The sequence below is a fragment of the Carassius auratus genome, unplaced genomic scaffold (genome assembly GCF_003368295.1).
Source record: "Carassius auratus strain Wakin unplaced genomic scaffold, ASM336829v1 scaf_tig00016409, whole genome shotgun sequence".
Lineage (NCBI taxonomy): Eukaryota > Metazoa > Chordata > Actinopteri > Cypriniformes > Cyprinidae > Carassius > Carassius auratus.
The window spans coordinates 1-18,002 of record NW_020524674.1 but is presented as its reverse complement, the minus strand read 5'-3'; the positions used below and the strand labels follow the sequence as shown (position 1 = coordinate 18,002).

The window sequence follows — 18,002 nt, the reverse complement described above, 5'->3', positions numbered from 1 at the left end:
GATGGACGGCTATCAGCCAGGAGCAGTGTACCTTGCAGAAACCTTGCAGCCCTCCTCGTCCTTTGATCTTGTTTTCTTTTCATCCCTCTTAGCTCTCATATTCAGTCCTTCAGCTGTTTTGTTGAATATTACTTTGCATACATGGTAATAGAGGTTGACAGTTAAACCAGTGTGCTGTTAAGTCCCATCCGGTGACCTTTTAGGTTTATGCTTCAACTTTTACACCTGGAACTTTCTTTCTCCAAAGCAAATGTCTTCAGATTTGTTCTGTAATAGCTAGAGTTGTGAATCAAGAACTGACACATATTTTAATTAATATATGGGTCAAACTAATTATTTTTGTGATTTTCAGTTTGGTAAGTGGGGCTTAAATCTTTTTCCTGCTTTCCTATGGCATCACCCTTGTTTGTTGCAAGCAACAACAACAGACATGCAACACAGCCAGTAAACTCGGATTGTTCAACAAATGATTTGATTCCTTATTAATCAGTCTCAAGATCTTGAGTTATCGGTTTGAACCAGTCCTCAATGGTTCAAACTGGACTCACTGAATCACTTGAAGTGGATATCTGCTTAATAAATGAGTTGCACATCATTTTGTAACTTTTTCTTTCTTACATGTAATTTCTCTACTTGACTAAAAGAATCATTCATGGGTTCGAATCTGGACCAGAATCTTTCATTTTTATTTATTTTATTTTCATCCCACAATTTCTATAGTCACATATTTTCAATGTTGACATGTTTACACAAAGTAACTCACCACTGAGAAGAGATTCTTCCACTCAGTGTTTTATTTATAACAGACTGATTACATATGCAGAAAATATGAATATAACATATATGAGCCATAGTTTTTATATGTTTAGGCTGTAGTAATCACACATCAGAATGCAGTTGCTGTACTTCTCTAAGAGGGGAAAAAACACATCCTCCTTTGGGTGCTGTTGCGTTGACCTTCCGTACCTTTACAATTACCAGAATGCCAGATCTCACTACACCATTGTTGTTAGACCACAAACTCTTCCTCCTGCATTATTTCTTTAAGAAAGTCACTTGAGCTCTCTTACTGTAGTAGGAAATTCTCTTCCTGCATCTGTTTTGACAGGAAGCATCCACACTTTTGCCTTTGGTCAATAAGCTTACACCACTATAATTGGGATGGAACAACTTCTACAAAAGTGCACCCCTAATATTTTGCCAAATAATAGTTAATTTGATTAACTATGGTTGCTTAACAATAGAGGCTAGCAACTATCTACATTTTACGGAATGTCTTCACAGTGTAGATCATTTTTTTAATTGCTGATAAACATCAAAATTTCAATGCATCATGTTGTTTAGCAAAAAAAAGCAACCATAAAGGGCATGCGGTTAACTAACAGGCTAATGGATTGTATTACTGAATTGAAAAGTTATTTATTGTGAAAATGAACATTAATTAATCAAATCATATTGACCATTGGTGTCTTTTGCTGTTTGGAACTACTTTGTCCTGCCCAGCGTCAACCTTTAACCCGTCGTTAATGCATGGCCTGTCATGGTTTATTGCTTTGATAACAAAAAGGTCATTTGAAGTTGCTCTCCTTCTAGTAGTATAAAGGCAGTGGTCCTCATTGTTATGCATGTGGTGTTCTTTGTCTACAGTCTTAACCAGCCCTAACGCTGCATGTTAATTACTGTGAAAGTCATTTAGAAGATTACTCCATGAACTAAGCATCACTATAGACATTTTAATGTAATGAAACAGGTTAATTGAGTTGTTAGTTAGACTGGGTCTTATATCACAGTATAAGTAATTATATATCATGAAAACAATATTTATATCAGAATATAATTATTTGCCCACGACCCTACAGAGGATAAACGATTAGGAGAATAAATGGATAGATGATTGTAATTATTTAGTTTTTGTAATGGTTTATGTGTTTGTGATTTATATTAGATTGTAGTGTCAATTGAAATCATTTGCAAATAGTATGGCATCTAATTAGATTTTATTTGGGAAATTTAATGGACACAGATCAAAAACAGATTATAATCATGTTGTGTATGATTTTAAATCAAAAGAATAACAAGTTCCTCCTTATCTTGACTTGTCTGGGTTACACTTTGCTTTGTATTTTTGCTTTTCTTCATGATTCTTCACCAAGTCACCAAATAAATATACTTTGTATAAGGGATGTGCATCTTGATGCATAGTCAACAATACGATAAATTTAAAGTTACTTATGAATCAGCTACTGATGTGATGCGATACGATACGAATCGCCCATATTAAGATGCAGTGTGATCCGATTTCTGTTCGATTCAACACAGTGCGATTCAGTGTAACACGATGCAATGGGGAAATAAAAATATGATGCTATGCAGTTCAATATGGTACAGATAGTTCAGTTTTATTTCTTTGGTTCAGACAGAGAGCAAATCATAAATTAACCTGTAACGCGTCTGTCTCTGTAGTGTTGTGATACATCATATTCAAATAGCAGCAGTCGTGAGAACATGCTTGAAAAACTGTTTAGAGAGGAGAAATCAATCAACGTAAAATATTAGTCTCAAATTATTAGTCACTTTCTAAATAATTAAAGTATTGCGCATCTACTGCTAATTATATTTAAATAAATTGTTGTTGTTTTTACCAATGGAGATATGTTAGAAACGATGCATCGTGATACAAATGCCAATGTATCTGATGTGTCCAATGCAAACTTAAAAAAAAAATCACATCCTTAACTTTTATGCCGATGCACAAATGCAAATTGGTGAATCTTACCATATCTACTGTATGTACCACAGCATGAACAATGCATTTTACCTGGTATAGACCACACAATTTTATTTATCAGCATATGTTTTGCTTATACTACATTAGACGTTACAACAAAAATGAGTTCTTGCATTTTCTTGTCAGAGTAGCAATGAGCTTTCTTCAATGTCACGCTGTAGCTGGGTCTGTCCTTCTGGGGAATGAGTCTAGCCCTACTGTCCTCAAATTTTGAAAAGGTTTGGCATGAAAGGAATGATCCGGAAGAGCTTCAGTCGATCTTAATCCTATCTGTTTGTCTGTCTCTCTCTCTCTCCTTCTCTGTGTCTTTCTTTCTCTTTCTCTCTCTCCCACTTCCTCTCATTTCCTCTGCATCCCGACTCCCTTGTGTATAGGTTGGAGAGGGATCTTTGACAGTTGTGCTGTTTTCAGCAGTAGAGGGATAACAGTAGCTTTTCAAAAGGAACTAATATCTCAATTTGTATTCTGAAAAGCCTCTCAGAGCTTTGTAAGAAGCATGATATATTTTGCCTACATCATCAGTTCACAAAACCACCAGAAACTTTTATCAATAAAGTTAATACATCATCCACCATGCCATATTATTACATGTCTTAGAAACTGTAACGACTTGGATGACATAACTAGTAATAGTCAGTTAATCCACAGATAATTGGTCTTTTTTAAATAATCAGCAACAGCTCCAATGTGTTATCTTCAAAGTCTATTGACTGCTTTCTTCATGGCTAGATTGTTTTTTCCTGTTATTGTTATTATTATTATTATTATTATTATTATTATTATTATTATTATATTTTAACCAGTTTTTATATATTTTATTCCTTAAAAAAAGTGTGTGTATATATATAAATACACCCCCCCCCCCCACACACACACACACATATATATATATATATATATATATATATATATATATATAAAATAATATTTTGAATCCGTATATCTTCAGTTTATTTTAATTATAATTAGTTGTTTTTAGTAGTATGTCTCTTTTTTCATTTTTTATATATAGTGTTTATTAATTTTTATTTCAGTTTTAGTGTTATTTTGGTATATGAAGTCAAATTAAAATGAGCTGAAATTAAAAGATTATTTAAAAATTAATTTTATTCAAGACTTTTATCTCTAGATATCTTTATGTGTTACCATTTAAAAAATATATATATTTTATTTGATCACTAAACAGCTGGATTATAATGTGCCTTAATCTAAAACCTATTTGCTCACTTCATTCTTCAAACAGATTTATTCTGTCTTCGTGGACATGTTCGCTCTTTGTTGTTTCACATGAAGCTGTGGCTGCTTGACCTGCTCTCATCCTTTCCATAATGAGCATCTATTGTTTCTGAAATGCACTCTGGGTGATGCTGAGCCATCCCTTGATGTGACCCTGTTACCACGGTGACGTAATGACGCTCTGTTTTCCAAAGATGATTGGTGGTTACTCTAACGACAGGACGTGGCAGCACCTGAGCTTGTTTTTGTCAGGCATTACATCATCAGGGATGATGTCATAGGGGGGGTTGTTTTGGTCCCTGTGCATAGCTGGAAACTGTCCAAAATTTCAATCTGTATCTTCACGCCCACATCGCCTCTGTAAGCGCAAACGTGCAAGCTGGCTGTTTTTATTTGATAGGGTAGCGGAACGTTTTTGTCTAAGCGTAACACTAAAAGCCTTTATAACTTTATATTGCCTTTATATTGCATATAATTAGCATTTCATTATATTAAATTGGTATAAAGCCTTTGATGCAGCCATTAACAACACCCATTTGAATGAAAATACAGTTTTCTTGAACAATTATTCCTTTAAAGTTTTTTTTTATTAATTTATATATGTATATGTATATATGTGTGTATGTATGTATTACATTTTATAACTAAAGGTTTGTATTTTTTTTTACCTCTATTTTTACTATAAAGGTTAGTGATACTTTACTTTTACTGTTATTTATAAATTTGTATTTACACCATATTGACATATTTACCTTTGCTATTAGCATCATATATGGATATTTGCATAAGTCGTCTGATTGACTGTCTGTTGGCTTATTGACCTGCTTCATGAATTGTTCATATTTTTCTTTGTTATTCAAATTCTTATTATCATATAGTGTCAGTCTAGGGCACAGCTAGATATCACGTCTCACCTCCCTGAAAAATGAGTGCTTTATACCGGATGGACAGATGACTGATTGATCGAATGATAACATTTACTGTACGTGTTTATTTTGATAGACAGAAAGAGAGATGGACCTTTAGGGAAGAGTGTGTGTGAGAGAGAGAGAGAGAGAGAGAGAGAGAGAGAGAGTGTGAGGGGTGAGCTCACTTCCGTCATCACAAAGCTAAAGGGTCGTGTGTGGGTGGGTGGGGCTGTCAGTTGCCCGGAGGGGGTAACCGGAGTGTGTGTGTGTGTTTGGTGGGGGGTGGGGAGTGAATTGTCAGTGTTGTCATAGTAACACAGAGGATGTCAGAGAGCCATGTGCTCTGCGCTTCTGTCGTCTGCTCCCGTCTTCCATCTTTCCGTCTCTCTGTCTCTTTTTCTTCCTCTCCAGCCTTCGCTCACACTCTCCCGCCCAAACCGACCAGGAAATGGCTCTCCTCCATGGTTGCCATGCCAACTGCCTGCAGCCCTGGTGGTGAGAGGAGGGGAGCGTGATAATGACATTACTCTCGCTGGGCTAAATGTGCTCATCCTTCATTTCTCTTGTCTTTCCATCCCTCTCTTTCCGTCTCTCTCTTAACCCCCCCCCCCCCAACCACCATTCAACTCTCTCTCATCCTCTCTTATTTCCATATCTGCACCTCACCCGTTGCATGCTCTTTTATTCTCATTTTCTCATTAGCACTCTCTTTATCTCTTGCAGTGCCTGTGGGAGTGTGTGTGTGTATGTCTGTGTGTGTACTGTATGTATATGGATAAATCACGTCAAATATTAAGTTGACTGTCTGTCCAACTTAAAGGGAAAGATCGCACTAAAATGCAAATGTTGTTATCATTTACTCACCCTTACCCACTCATTCCAAACCTGTATGAGTTTCTTTCTTATGCTGAACATAAAAGAAGATATTTTGAAGAATCCTGGTAATCAAACACTTGATGGTATTTCTTTCCCTACTAGGGAAGTCAATGGGGACCAAGCAATTCTTGGTTCTTCAGAATGTCTTCTTTTATGTTCAACATAATAAAGTCAACTTAGTATTTAATGTGAATTACTCATATACGTTATTGCATTTTGGGGTGAACTATTCCTATAATGTTTCATCTAAAGCACATGATGAAATTAAGCTCATATTTATTGAGAAACTACAAACAATGTTCTCATACCTCATGAACATTAAAAAGCCCATGAAACGTTCACAACTTTGTTTTTGATTTCATAGGCTGTTTAAAAAGGCAAAAAGATGGTTTAAAAGAAATAAGCGGTTACAGAACCTAACCCTGAAGATAATTAACCATGTTATGCGTCAGCTACCCATATGTGTGTTGTATGTGTGTAGTATAGCAGGCACCAGCGGCGCTCTTTCAACATCAGTGAGGGAGGGAGGAGGTTCCTTTTCAAAGCCCCCTCTCTTCCTCCCCCTCTACACACACACACACTCGCTCTTACACACTCACACACCCCCCTGCTTTGGACACAAATGAACTGAAAGTGTTTAACAAAGACAGCCTGGATGTGTGAGGTTGGTGTTCTGGTCACAGCCTCGGCTAATGGTGTATAAAGCCATTCACGTGGAGACGAGAGAGACAGAGGATGGAGAGGCAGTGAAGTGCTGTCAGCCATTTTTGCCTTTTTTCTCCTCATTTTTTTACAACGCCGTCGATCGGCATTGGTCGTCACTGGTGGGAGAGTTTTACCTAGTTACCTGAAACGGAGGGTTTGGTTTTTGCTCATCCCTGCTTGGATTTCTCATCCTTTTGCATTGCGTTTCTCCTTTCTTCCTTTTTTTTGTGTGATCCCAATGGACAGACAGATGCCGTGTGCACCTGACAAGGAAAAACATTGATTTTGATTTTTTCTTGGAGTGGGGTACCGTGTTGTTTGAATCAAGAGCATCATCTCCGGCGAACATATTCTCTCCCCCTCCTTCCCTGGGAAAGATTCTCCTCTTCTCCCCTTCAGGAGGGGGGGAGAAAAACGGGAGACAGGGGAAGACTCACTGGAGGGGGGATAGAGGGAAAGATTAGTGGGAACCAGCAGGATGCTTAAATTTCGCCCTGGCTCTGCACCTCCATTATGAAGCCATTAGTTAGTGGTGGCGGCCATGGAGTCTCCAGCCAGGCTGATAAAAGCCCCGTAAGTATCGATCCTACATTGCTAGCTCTCTCTCCTCCTCAAAATACTACCAGCATTTGCTCATCAGATTAGCCTGATGTGCCGAACATGATCAGGATGGATGGGAACACTGTTAGATGCATTGGATGTCTAATATTGCTTCCATTGCAGAGAGCTAAATTAGATTTATATGATTTTTAAAAGGCATATTTTTGTATCTCAAACTGCATTTCTGTGAATATATAGCTTGTTTTAGCAATTTAAAGGCTTAATTGCATATATGCAGATCTGTTGTAATTGACATTTCATGCAAGTCTGGTGTAATGCTGTGTTTTATCGCCCGACTCTGTGGATTCGTGTATTACGAGAGGCTGTCGAGTGCCACGACCTCATTCATCCGCTGCTAGTGTAATGTGTGTCAGTGTGTGAAGGCGGCCATGTGCACACCGGCCCCCTTCACCCCGCACACACTCAGACGTGTGTGTACTGGATGATGAAATGGCCAAGATCGCGTTTGGCTTGTCACAGCTCTTGGGGATCAGTGTAAAATGAAATTTAAATGGCTTTATGATGAATGTTTGTGAGCGTTTCCGTGTGGGAGGAGTTATGACATCGCTGAACGATGCTGTCAGCTCAATATATTTTGCATTTCATAAAGCCACTTCTGACCAAATGCATCTTTGAACACCTCAATGCTTGTTCACAAACACGCGTGTATATGCGAGTGAGTGATCACATTCGGTGGTGTTTGCGCACGGGCGGCATCTGAAAGCGATCAGAGTCGGACTGCTGAGTGGAATGATGAGCACTTTTAGCTGTAAATAAATTGATCTTCTGTCAGCCTTGATGTGCTAGGGTTCGTTTGGTCTTTTGCAAGCCCTGAAAACATGTGCTGGTGTTCGAACGTCTTTATGGATCCTGACATAACAGTGTTGCTATGCAACAGATACAACAATTCACTGTGCAATCTGCAGTGATACTGTGAACAGGTGTTTCTCGTCAGAGTGTGAAGGCTTGGGCACAACTAGAAATATTCATTGATCAATCAGATGTCCAAACCAAATTATGTTTTTATTACCTTATTTTTCCTTTAATGCATGCTAGTTCACTCGGTGGCCATCTTGGAAACTTCACTGGGCAGCTATTATCTATCTAGATCTTTTTATTTTTTTATTTTATTTTTTTACTGTAAGGCAGGTCTTTCACTTTGATTTCTCCCATTTATTTATTTTTATCTCCTTCTCCCTCATACTTTATATTCGTTTCATGAAGCTGTGTAAATATGTTTGCTGTTTGCACAAATAACTTAAAATGAAGTAAAAAAAAAAAAAACATTATTTTCCCCCTCTTAGTACGTATTAATATTCAAAAGTTTAATGTTAAGACATGCATTTCTATTTAATTTTAATTTATGCATTGTGTTGCTAGTATCATACTCTACCTGTATATAATCATGTAGTTTGTGCTGCAACTGCAGTACAAAGTTCTTCAAATATAGTTACGCAATCTTTCCTCTTTTTGCAAAAATCTTCCATTTTGAAAAATGTTTTTATGCAAAAAAAAAAAAAAAAAAAAAAGTCTGTTAATTTGCAATCGCTCCAGTGAGAATGTGTGTACAGAGCTCTTGAAGACCAGCTGGACACATGCTGTTAAGCATCATTTAGCTGCATCTTTCAGGAGGCCAGTTCTTGAAGGGATTATTTGTGGACACTATTTCATTGAATATCAGGAAGTAGTCGTTTTCCTTAGCTGTATTCCTAACATTAGTGTTATAAATATATTGGCATGTGTTTGTGAGAATATCGGTCCTGTTTAATGTGACGCCCAGCCGAAGCTCTTTAATCTTTTGATCCTCTCAGCTCAGGAAAGCGAGAGGCCCCAGAGCGATGCTGAGGCTTATGGGGTAGGTTTGCAGCTTTGAGTCCTCCAGCATCAGCCCTTTTTTATAATGTCACACCTTTCGATTTGACAGACTTGAGCTCATCACACACATATAAGCTACAAGTTCAGACATCCACACCTCAAATGCTTAACAGCAGGTAGGGCTTTGTTAGAAACATGTATACATGCAGTTGTGCATAAAAATAAGCTAAAGCAATTTTTGGTAGCACTCTTGTCTTGCTATGTAGGTCATTAAGACTGCAGTTTCTTTTTTGGACTTGCTTGTGGCCCATAGACATTTTAAAGAGCAAGGATCCAGTTAAATGTGTGACCCTATAGAATTTATTAACCTTGCATTGCAAACTACAGATAAGTGTGAAAGGTCAGTGTTGCCTTAGGCCCATTCATTTATTTACAAACTCCCCCAGAGGCACCACAAGGGTGATATTTGGGACCCCTGTAAGTGTAGCTTGCTGTCTGTGACCTGTGCGCTGTTTGACTAAAAGCCTCTTGGGTTAATTGACTGAAGCCTGCCCTAAATTGCGTGGTAGGAGAGTTAAGTCTTTATTATGTGCAACAGTGACATGAAAAGGGCACTTAAAGGACAGGAGCGGACCCCTGGGTGGGCATGGGAGGCAAGCAGGCAGGCAGGATATTGCTAATGACACATGTATATCGACTGCTGTCGCTAACAACGTTTTGTCTAAATGATGTCTTTGCATACCAAAGATGTATGCCAATTGTTTTGGTTTTGAGTTCTTCCCACATTCTGAGATCACAGCTATAAGTGCATCTATCTATCCATCCATCCATCCATCCATCCATCCACAGATAGAGATAGATAGATAGATAGATAGATAGATAGATAGATAGATAGATAGATAGATAGATAGATAGATAGATAGATAGATAGATAGATTGGAAACTGAACAGAAATATATGTTGTCTAGTCATTTTTTTGCAGTACACAGCCTTTGTACATTCAGTTAAGCCTGCAAAGTCTCATTTACAAATATATGGGTAAAATATAATTTTCTGTATACTGCTTTAAACAGTATATCTCCCACCCCCACCTTAGAGAATAAACGTCATTAGTCTTCAATGCTCCATTTCTTGCTCAATGAACCACCTCATAAAATGAACTGAGTATGTTAAGCAGGTTGTATCTTTGGAAGGAGATCATATTTGTGTGTCGCCTGTAGCAATGAGATAAGTATTTTATTAGAAGATCATACAAAGTTTTGGGAAGATAAATTAAACGTCATGGATCATTCGTGTGATATTTGGAACTTGGAACACTTTGTAATTTTTATTCTCTTCTTTAGTCATAAGCTGACCCACAGGGACAAATCTGGAGATTCCTGCAGAATTGGAACAGCTGTTGTTGTTGCACAAAGTTCCCCTGCTAACTGTTTTGACTCATTTAATAATACTCTTAGCACAGTTTAACATTTTATCACGTTTCAGTCCATTCTGTGATTTTTCCAGTTAGGAAAAAGAGGTGATGGGCCTAAAACAAGGTTTTCTTTCATATTTCTCCTCAGTTTATCACCATCCTTCTCCTTAGATGCACCTAAAGAACATTTAAAAATATCAGTGACTGTTCACTTCAAACACATACATGTGTCTTTTCTTAAACGATGTGCATGTATTTCTGTAGAAAGCTGTTGTCGTTGTAATGAAGATGCTGTTAAAACACTCTGTGCAGTTGAAACTCCTGTGGGAAGCATCACGTGCAAATCACCCTCATTTACAAACAAAAAGACACCTTGAAAAATGGCATCGCTCAGTGTCAGCTGGTAACTGCTTCATTATTCCCTGCTCGTTTCTATGACAGCAGGGAGGAAAGCCCATGTACACTAGTCCTGAGAAGTGAATTTACTGGCGTGCTGGAGGTTTTGATGGCTCCTTTTTGCAGTGGAAGCGAGAGGAGAGCTGATGTGTGTATCATAGCTGACAGCTCTGTAGCCATTCAGGACTGTTCAGGGAATAGCCTTGAGGAACACGAGCGAAGGGATGTGGAGGGAGGACTGAGGCACTTTGCTGCTATCACAGTGCCTTTATTTTAAGTGCTGAATGCACCCGCTGACCTGATAGTGTATACTGAACCACATCAGTCTGAGTGTGTACTGGTGCTTCAAGAACCCTAATTAAGTACACTTTTCTTTTTCTAACTTCTGTTTTGTCTTTGAGTTGTTCTTCCTTTAGTTTTTTCCTTTGTTTTTTTTTTTTTTCCTTCTGTCTGTATGCTTGTTCTCGCATTCTCTTTTGTTTGTATGTTCTTTTGTACTCTTGCTCGTTTATTTTTGTCTTTCATTCATTTGATCTCTTTTGTTTGTTTTTCTTTTTCTTTGGTCTTTCATTCTGTCACAATCTGTTTTTCTGTTGTTTTTCGTTAATAGTCTTTTGTTTTGTTTTTTTCACTCTTGTTTGTTAGTTTGTTCCATTTTTCATTTTATTGTTCATTCTGTGCTTTCTTTTTAAGTTTCTTTTTCGTCTTGCTTTCCTACTGTTTGTTTGTTTGTTATTCATTCTCTGTCGCTGACTGTCTTGCAGTCTTGTATTTACATCTATTTTTTTTCCCTTTTCATTCTGTCTGTCACTGTTGTTTTTATTGTATATTGTTTAAGTAAATTTTTGTCCCTTTCCTTTTTATTAATTGTTTTTTTTTTTCTTAATTTGTCTCCTCCTTCACTATTTGTTTTTTTTTTTCTTATTAATTTGTCCCATATTTTGTTCTTTACTTTGCTGTTATGCATTTTTTGTATTTATTTCGCTCTGTGTTTTGGTTTTTATTTTACTAGCTTTTCTTTCTTCTTTCTTTTTTTTTACTCAGTCTCTCATTTTCTCTCTTCCTTCCTCTTATGTTGTCTCTCTGCTTTTAGGTGTAAATAGCCCTAATTAATATGGATGAACTGCCATGGCAATAGATTAAAATAATGAATTTACGTTTGTGAGGAGGAATATTCATCAACACATTAGTGTTAATACACTTTTAGCCTCACAGCACACCAAACAGAAGGCATTTACCTCCATTCCCCGTTACCGCACCAGTATTGGTGCAGATGGTGTCTTGCAAATGTATCGTTTCCCTTATCTGCTTCTATTCCATCTATGAGGTTGTTTTCTTACTGTTCATGCTCTCAGTCTCCCGGGAGAACTAGCTGCATTTCCGGCATGTATATGATTATGCCAGTGGAAATTAGGTCAGATGCATTTTTATGAAAGCTATACTCTGCTACAGCTGGCTGAAGACATCCAATAGCCCCCCCAAAAAAGCAATTTCACTCGTGAACACACATACACACACAAGCACACATGCAGACACAGGAGCCGATTGAAAGAGCTTTATCGGAATGTGGCCGTGTGTGTGTGCACGTGTGGGCTGTGTGCACTCTAATATTAGCTGAAATGGTTCTTAGCTCCTTATCTCATTGCTGTTGTCAGAGCCTTTCCTCTTGCACAAGCCCCCCCCCCACACACAAACTTTGCTCTTGCAGCCGCACCCCTTCAAATATGTACAAAGTGTTGCCACAAAAAGAGCTGCTTGCTCACACTGAACCAGAGGAAATAAACATGCCACATGCATATCTTGTAGCGTTCGACTATGTAGTGTCTTTATTTCATTAATTATGAGGTATTTGTTTTCCTAATTATTGTTTTCATGTAGACATGAACCAGCCTTGTTCTTGCTGTTAGCCAAGATAGTTCTCCAGTGTCAAGGCTGTCTTGCATTAGAAATATAATTAGAAATTAAATTTTCTCTACAGTGTCAGTCCAAATTTAGCTACTAAGAATCAACATATATAAGCAGACTTAATGGCAGGCTTGTGGAAAACATACAGGACTGTGGAGTGCCCGCTTAAGATATTGTCTGCTTGTGTTTTAGCTCTAATAATACATTGTCTCTGAGGCCTGCATTCACCAAAAAAATCATTGAGAGGAGCCATATCAGAAACATCAGACTGCAGGTGTGATGAATAAATGATAGCGTAGTGGACTGCAGCTTTCCACAAAACTGACATTACTTTGAACTTTAGCTGGCAAGACAAACTGTGATCTGTGACATTTGGAAGTCCAATGAAGTTCAAATCAGCACTTTTGCATCTGTTTGCTTTGAAGCCATGGTATATGTATATATGGTCAAAAATTTGGGTAAATTATTGATTAACTATCATGGTTATTATCTGGATTGCAGGTTGCTTATAGATCATTATGGTCCAATGTAATCCTGACGCTCGGTTTGTTTGTCTCCATATGCAGCTGCCGGCAGACTTCAGCAGATTGCACCTTGCAGACGGGATTCACCCGCAGGTGACACACGTTTCCTCCAGCCACTCAGGATGTAGCATCACCAGTGATTCTGGGAGCAGCAGCCTGTCGGACATTTACCAGGTAACAAACACCTAGTTTTTGGGTATTGAAGGAGTAGCAGCTTTGGGAAAATGCCATCCATTACAATGTGACACATACGTTACGATCTGAACTGACAGCAGTCAACCGTTTTTACTGTTTTCTGCTGCAATGACTCATGCAGATAGAAATAATAAAATAATAGTTTACTCATAAAACAGCTTGATTTCTTGGTAACCCAATAGGAGGTTCAAATGGCTAAACAGTCTCACTGCTCTGTGAATAGTTTGTAGTAACCATGTAAGTTAAGCGAGATATATACACATGTACATGTATGTACAGTATACATATTGTTGTTTTATAGAAATTTTTTTCCAAAAAATCTTTTTTGATTTGGTTAATTGAAGCTATTTAATGTAAAACTTACTTTGAACAATATATTTCATGGTTAGAACATAATGCATACAATAGAGTAACCCTCTATGATATGCATTATGTTCTAACCATGAAATATATTATATATAGTTATATAATATATACAATATATTCAATACTGATAAAAAGATTGGTGTCACTAACTTTTTCGAAAATAGTCTCTTATTGCATCCATGCTGCATTTATTGGATCTAAATACAGTAATATTAGTAATAATTTTGCAAAAATTTTAAAAATAAAATTAAATTTAAAATATTTGCTATTAAAAGGTTATGTTAAAATATGTGTTAAATATATGTTAAAATGTAGTTGATTCCTGTGATGGCAAAGCTGAATTTTTTGCATCATTACTCCTGTGTCACATGATCCTTCAGAAATCATTTTAATTTGCAGATTTGGTGATCAAAAACATTGTTTATTACCATCAATGGTAAAAGCAGTTGTGCTTTTTAGGATTCTTTAATGAACATAAAGTCTTATAGCATTTATTTAAAACAATATAAATATTATAAATATCACTTTTGATTAATGTGTCCTTGTTGAATAAATTAAATTAATTTAATTCAAACAAACCATTTTTTTAATGTGCATGCAATTTTCATCACTCTTTATGCGTTACTTTCATTTACGTTTTATTCATTTGGCAGATGCTTTTATCCAAATCATCTTACTCAAGTGCATTTAAGGTACATATTTTATCAGTATGCATGCTCCATAGTAATCAAACCTAACATTTCTGTCACTAAACAAACATTTGTCACTATAACTAAACCTGAGTCAATGACCTGTGAAACTGAGCCAATGACATTAAACCGAAGAACCCCATTTTCCCCTATTATATCTGTGCCAGTCTATAAAATGTGTATGTTTGCCTCCATTAATCTTATTAATAGTGTTTGGCTTGGTATTTGCCTGGCTGTTTAATTGATTTCCTTGTGTGATGTGTTTGCGGATTAAAGATGTTTTGCGGCAGGCCATGTGCAAAGGTGTATGGGACATAATTCAGTTTATGCAGTGTCCGTGATCCTGGACTTATGGCCATCTGTTAATGGCTTATTAACAGCTGGACAGTGTCCTCGGGGAAAAAAGGTTGTGATCTCCCTGCTCTACACCTCGCTTTACTACAATTCTCTGCAACTCTCCCTCCGATCCACAGCTTGTAAAACAAGAGCAGACTACATGAAATGTTGTCTATATAAATGGGATGGTTTTAAATCTAAATTTTGATTGCATTTGTTGATGCACAAGAATGCACATTATTTTGATTCATGTTTCTGCTTAAAGTTAAGCTAATTAACTGCTGTATATAATTATATTATTTAATTTTAGAATGGTTAATTTTTAATTATTGTTTTTAATACAGTTTATATTTTCAATACAGTTAGGGTTATGGTTAGGGCTATGAAATATATATCATATTGCCTATTACTAAAAACCAATAAGACGTAAACAGAAAAAAGATCATCCCATACCCATGGGGTAAAAATAACTGCAATGCACAGGCTACATAGCTGTACGGGTCCGATTTTGTAAATCCGCACCCACCTGTACCCGCAGTGCTTAAAACCGCATCCGACCCGTTTTTCGACAGCAGCACTACTTAAAATTCGCATCCGACCCGACCCGCTTAAAATAGAACCGACACCCGACCCGTACCCGAAATCGAATCAGTTAAGCATTAGACACACTTTTTTCGAATTTTTATTGCCAGGTCATACAGAAGTTATTTATGGAAAACTCTTTTTAAAAGATATTAATTTTTTATACTTTTTATTTCAATTTTGATCAATGTTTTATCAATCAATTGCCCGTATTTAATAAATAAGAAGCAAATATATAGCAGACAATGAAATGACCTTAGTGTAATTGACTTGAATTAACTGAATTATTAAAAAATATTTTGCTACCTAAAAGTTAAATATTTTTTGTGTCACGCCTGCATGCAGGTCTATTTCCCTCATATTAAATATGAAACGCCATGTGGACTGATATTTTTCCAATGTCTGGACTCCTTTATTAATGGAGTATATAAACAGACGTTTCGATATATTGAATTTATATTTCACGGTTTTACTACAAATGTCGAAATACGTGCTCTTTGGTCCATCACATTATCTTTGGTACTGATCACATTAGAATAAAATAACTCATAATAAAATACAAAATTGACTGATTTATGAATGTATATGCATAGTTCTCATCAGTCGGAAATACAGATAAATGCTTTCATTTGTTGTATTTTTGATCCTGAAAGAAAACGGAACAACAAAAGAGCGAATCATACCACCGTCTGAGGTAAGGTTGTGCTTTAAGTCGAACGCACCCATTTTTTAAATCGTTCACAGCTGAGCATCGCAAGAGGCGGATCTGCACCAGAGCGCACATGTGAATGAGCTGCACAAAGTCATTTTCAGATGCAATTAAAAAAACAACAACAACCCTGGATAGCCTAGATTAGGCCAATATTCACAAATGTGTTAGCTATGGAATGAAATATCTGATATTCCGATTGTCAAATACATGCAAGTGGAAGTGTATTGTTGTTTAAACACCTTTATAACTATCGCGTTAGTTGAGCTGTATGCGCGATATAATTTTATGACACAAATTTTGAAATAGGCTTAAATCAAACACATTTTAATTCAGATTCTGTATGTATATATATATATAAACGGAAAACAAAAACAAAGAGAAAAAAAACAGCTGGCTGATCTTTTACATCTGTTAACTAATGACTCATGCAGCCATTCGCGCGGTAGTGATTTTTTAAAAGTTGAACTTAGGCCTATTTTTTACGTTTGCATGTGACTGTTTTGAACCCGTGTTTAGACCAGTGTTTCCCCTGTGTCCGCCCGACCCGCCACCCGTATCCGTCACAGTTGGATATTTTTCACCTGTTTCAGAAAAATTTGCGGGGTCACCCGTCGGACTAGAGTCCTGCACAGGCTCTTGTGACTTGTTCATTTGTTCAAAAATAAATTAAAAACAGTAATCAAGTAAAATATTACTGCAAGTTAATCTTAAAGTTTTAATGAAAAAAAAAGTGCATTTAATAGCACTAGTGGTCTCACTTTTGGACCCCACTGTATGTGGGTATCTTTTGGTGTTTTTTGTTTAGAGTAATGGCCATATCCTCAATGTGGCTGTCAAAGCAGTCACTTTTTTTAAACAATTGAATAAATAATGATACAGGTTCTTCAGGGAGACTTGAAAGCATTGATCCAAGAATAGCCCTGCTAAAAAATTAATGTTCCCTTCACGCTCCTCTTAGCCGCCCAAACAGTGCTATAGATCGCACCAGACATGGCAATTTGAAAGATAAATCGGGTCCTTCATCGGCTAGAATGTATTAACAGCCCCTGTGTTTGTCTACACTGATTAGCTGTTAAATGGTTTTCATAAGGGAAGCTGGCTCGACTCTGCCTGCATCATTGGTGGTGTTTGATTCTTGTCAAAGTACATCAGTGAAACTTTTTGCATGTTGGTTTGTCAAGATATGACCGAGCGTGATGCTTGGTTTTCTTCCAGCCTATCTGCCTGAGACTTAATGATCTGGAGTGAGTCATCAGCTTAACAGTGTCTGGATAAAAAAAGTGATGTAATGTAAATCCCAAAAGGTTCAGGTAATGGGTGATTGCCTTAGTGTATTGATTTTAAGATCTTGAAACCGCATTAATCAACAGTCATTGATACATTTCTCAACAGGATCGCTGTTGTTTAAGCTCATAGATTTCAGTTGTCATGGTCCAGTGACTTTGCTGCTTTGGGAATGCATATATAATTCATATTTGAGAGCAGGGAATACTGGGGTTTCCTGCGGCATTTGAGATTGTCTATAATTCTAGTTTTAAAAGAACTGCTCATAGACCTGTGTTCATATTTTAACTCCAGTCTGATCTCTGGGACAGATGGGTGCCATGGTCTTATCAGGCTTGGAGGTTTTCAGCAGGATTTATGTCCTTAAAGGAACAGTTAACCCAAAATAGAAATTATTTCTTCATTCACATAGTTGTTCCAAACCTGCATGACTTTCTTGGGGGTCATATGATGTGATTTCAAGTTTTCCTTTCTCTTTGTAGCGTTACCAAGCTGTTCGTGAATAAATAAGATCCCTAAAGTTGCCAAAGACTAAAGTCTCAAACCCACAGAGATATTCTTAATAAAAGTTTAGACTCGTCCATGCCCCCCTAAATCGCCTTGTCTAAACTCTCGCTGTTGCTGCTGATGCCATGTTGTAGAGACACAAGAGGACACAACTAGAAATCAGT

General features: G+C 37.1%; 1 protein-coding gene across 2 annotated transcripts in view; it reads left to right on the top strand.

Annotated features, from left to right (window-relative positions):
- Nucleotides 1–14,549, top strand: part of LOC113075126 (rap guanine nucleotide exchange factor 6-like) — a 43,854-nt gene extending 29,305 nt beyond the window's left edge. Inside the window, exons 7-8 of one of the 2 annotated variants that reach the window (XM_026247862.1) lie at nt 13,210–13,341; nt 14,382–14,549. In XM_026247862.1, the coding sequence (XP_026103647.1) occupies nt 13,210–13,341; nt 14,382–14,465 (216 nt within the window). In that variant the 3' untranslated portion in view covers nt 14,466–14,549. The remainder of the gene's footprint in view (nt 1–13,209; nt 13,342–14,381) is intronic. The other variant, XM_026247863.1, reaches the window with a different exon arrangement.
- The last annotated feature ends 3,453 nt before the right edge of the window (nt 14,550–18,002 follow it).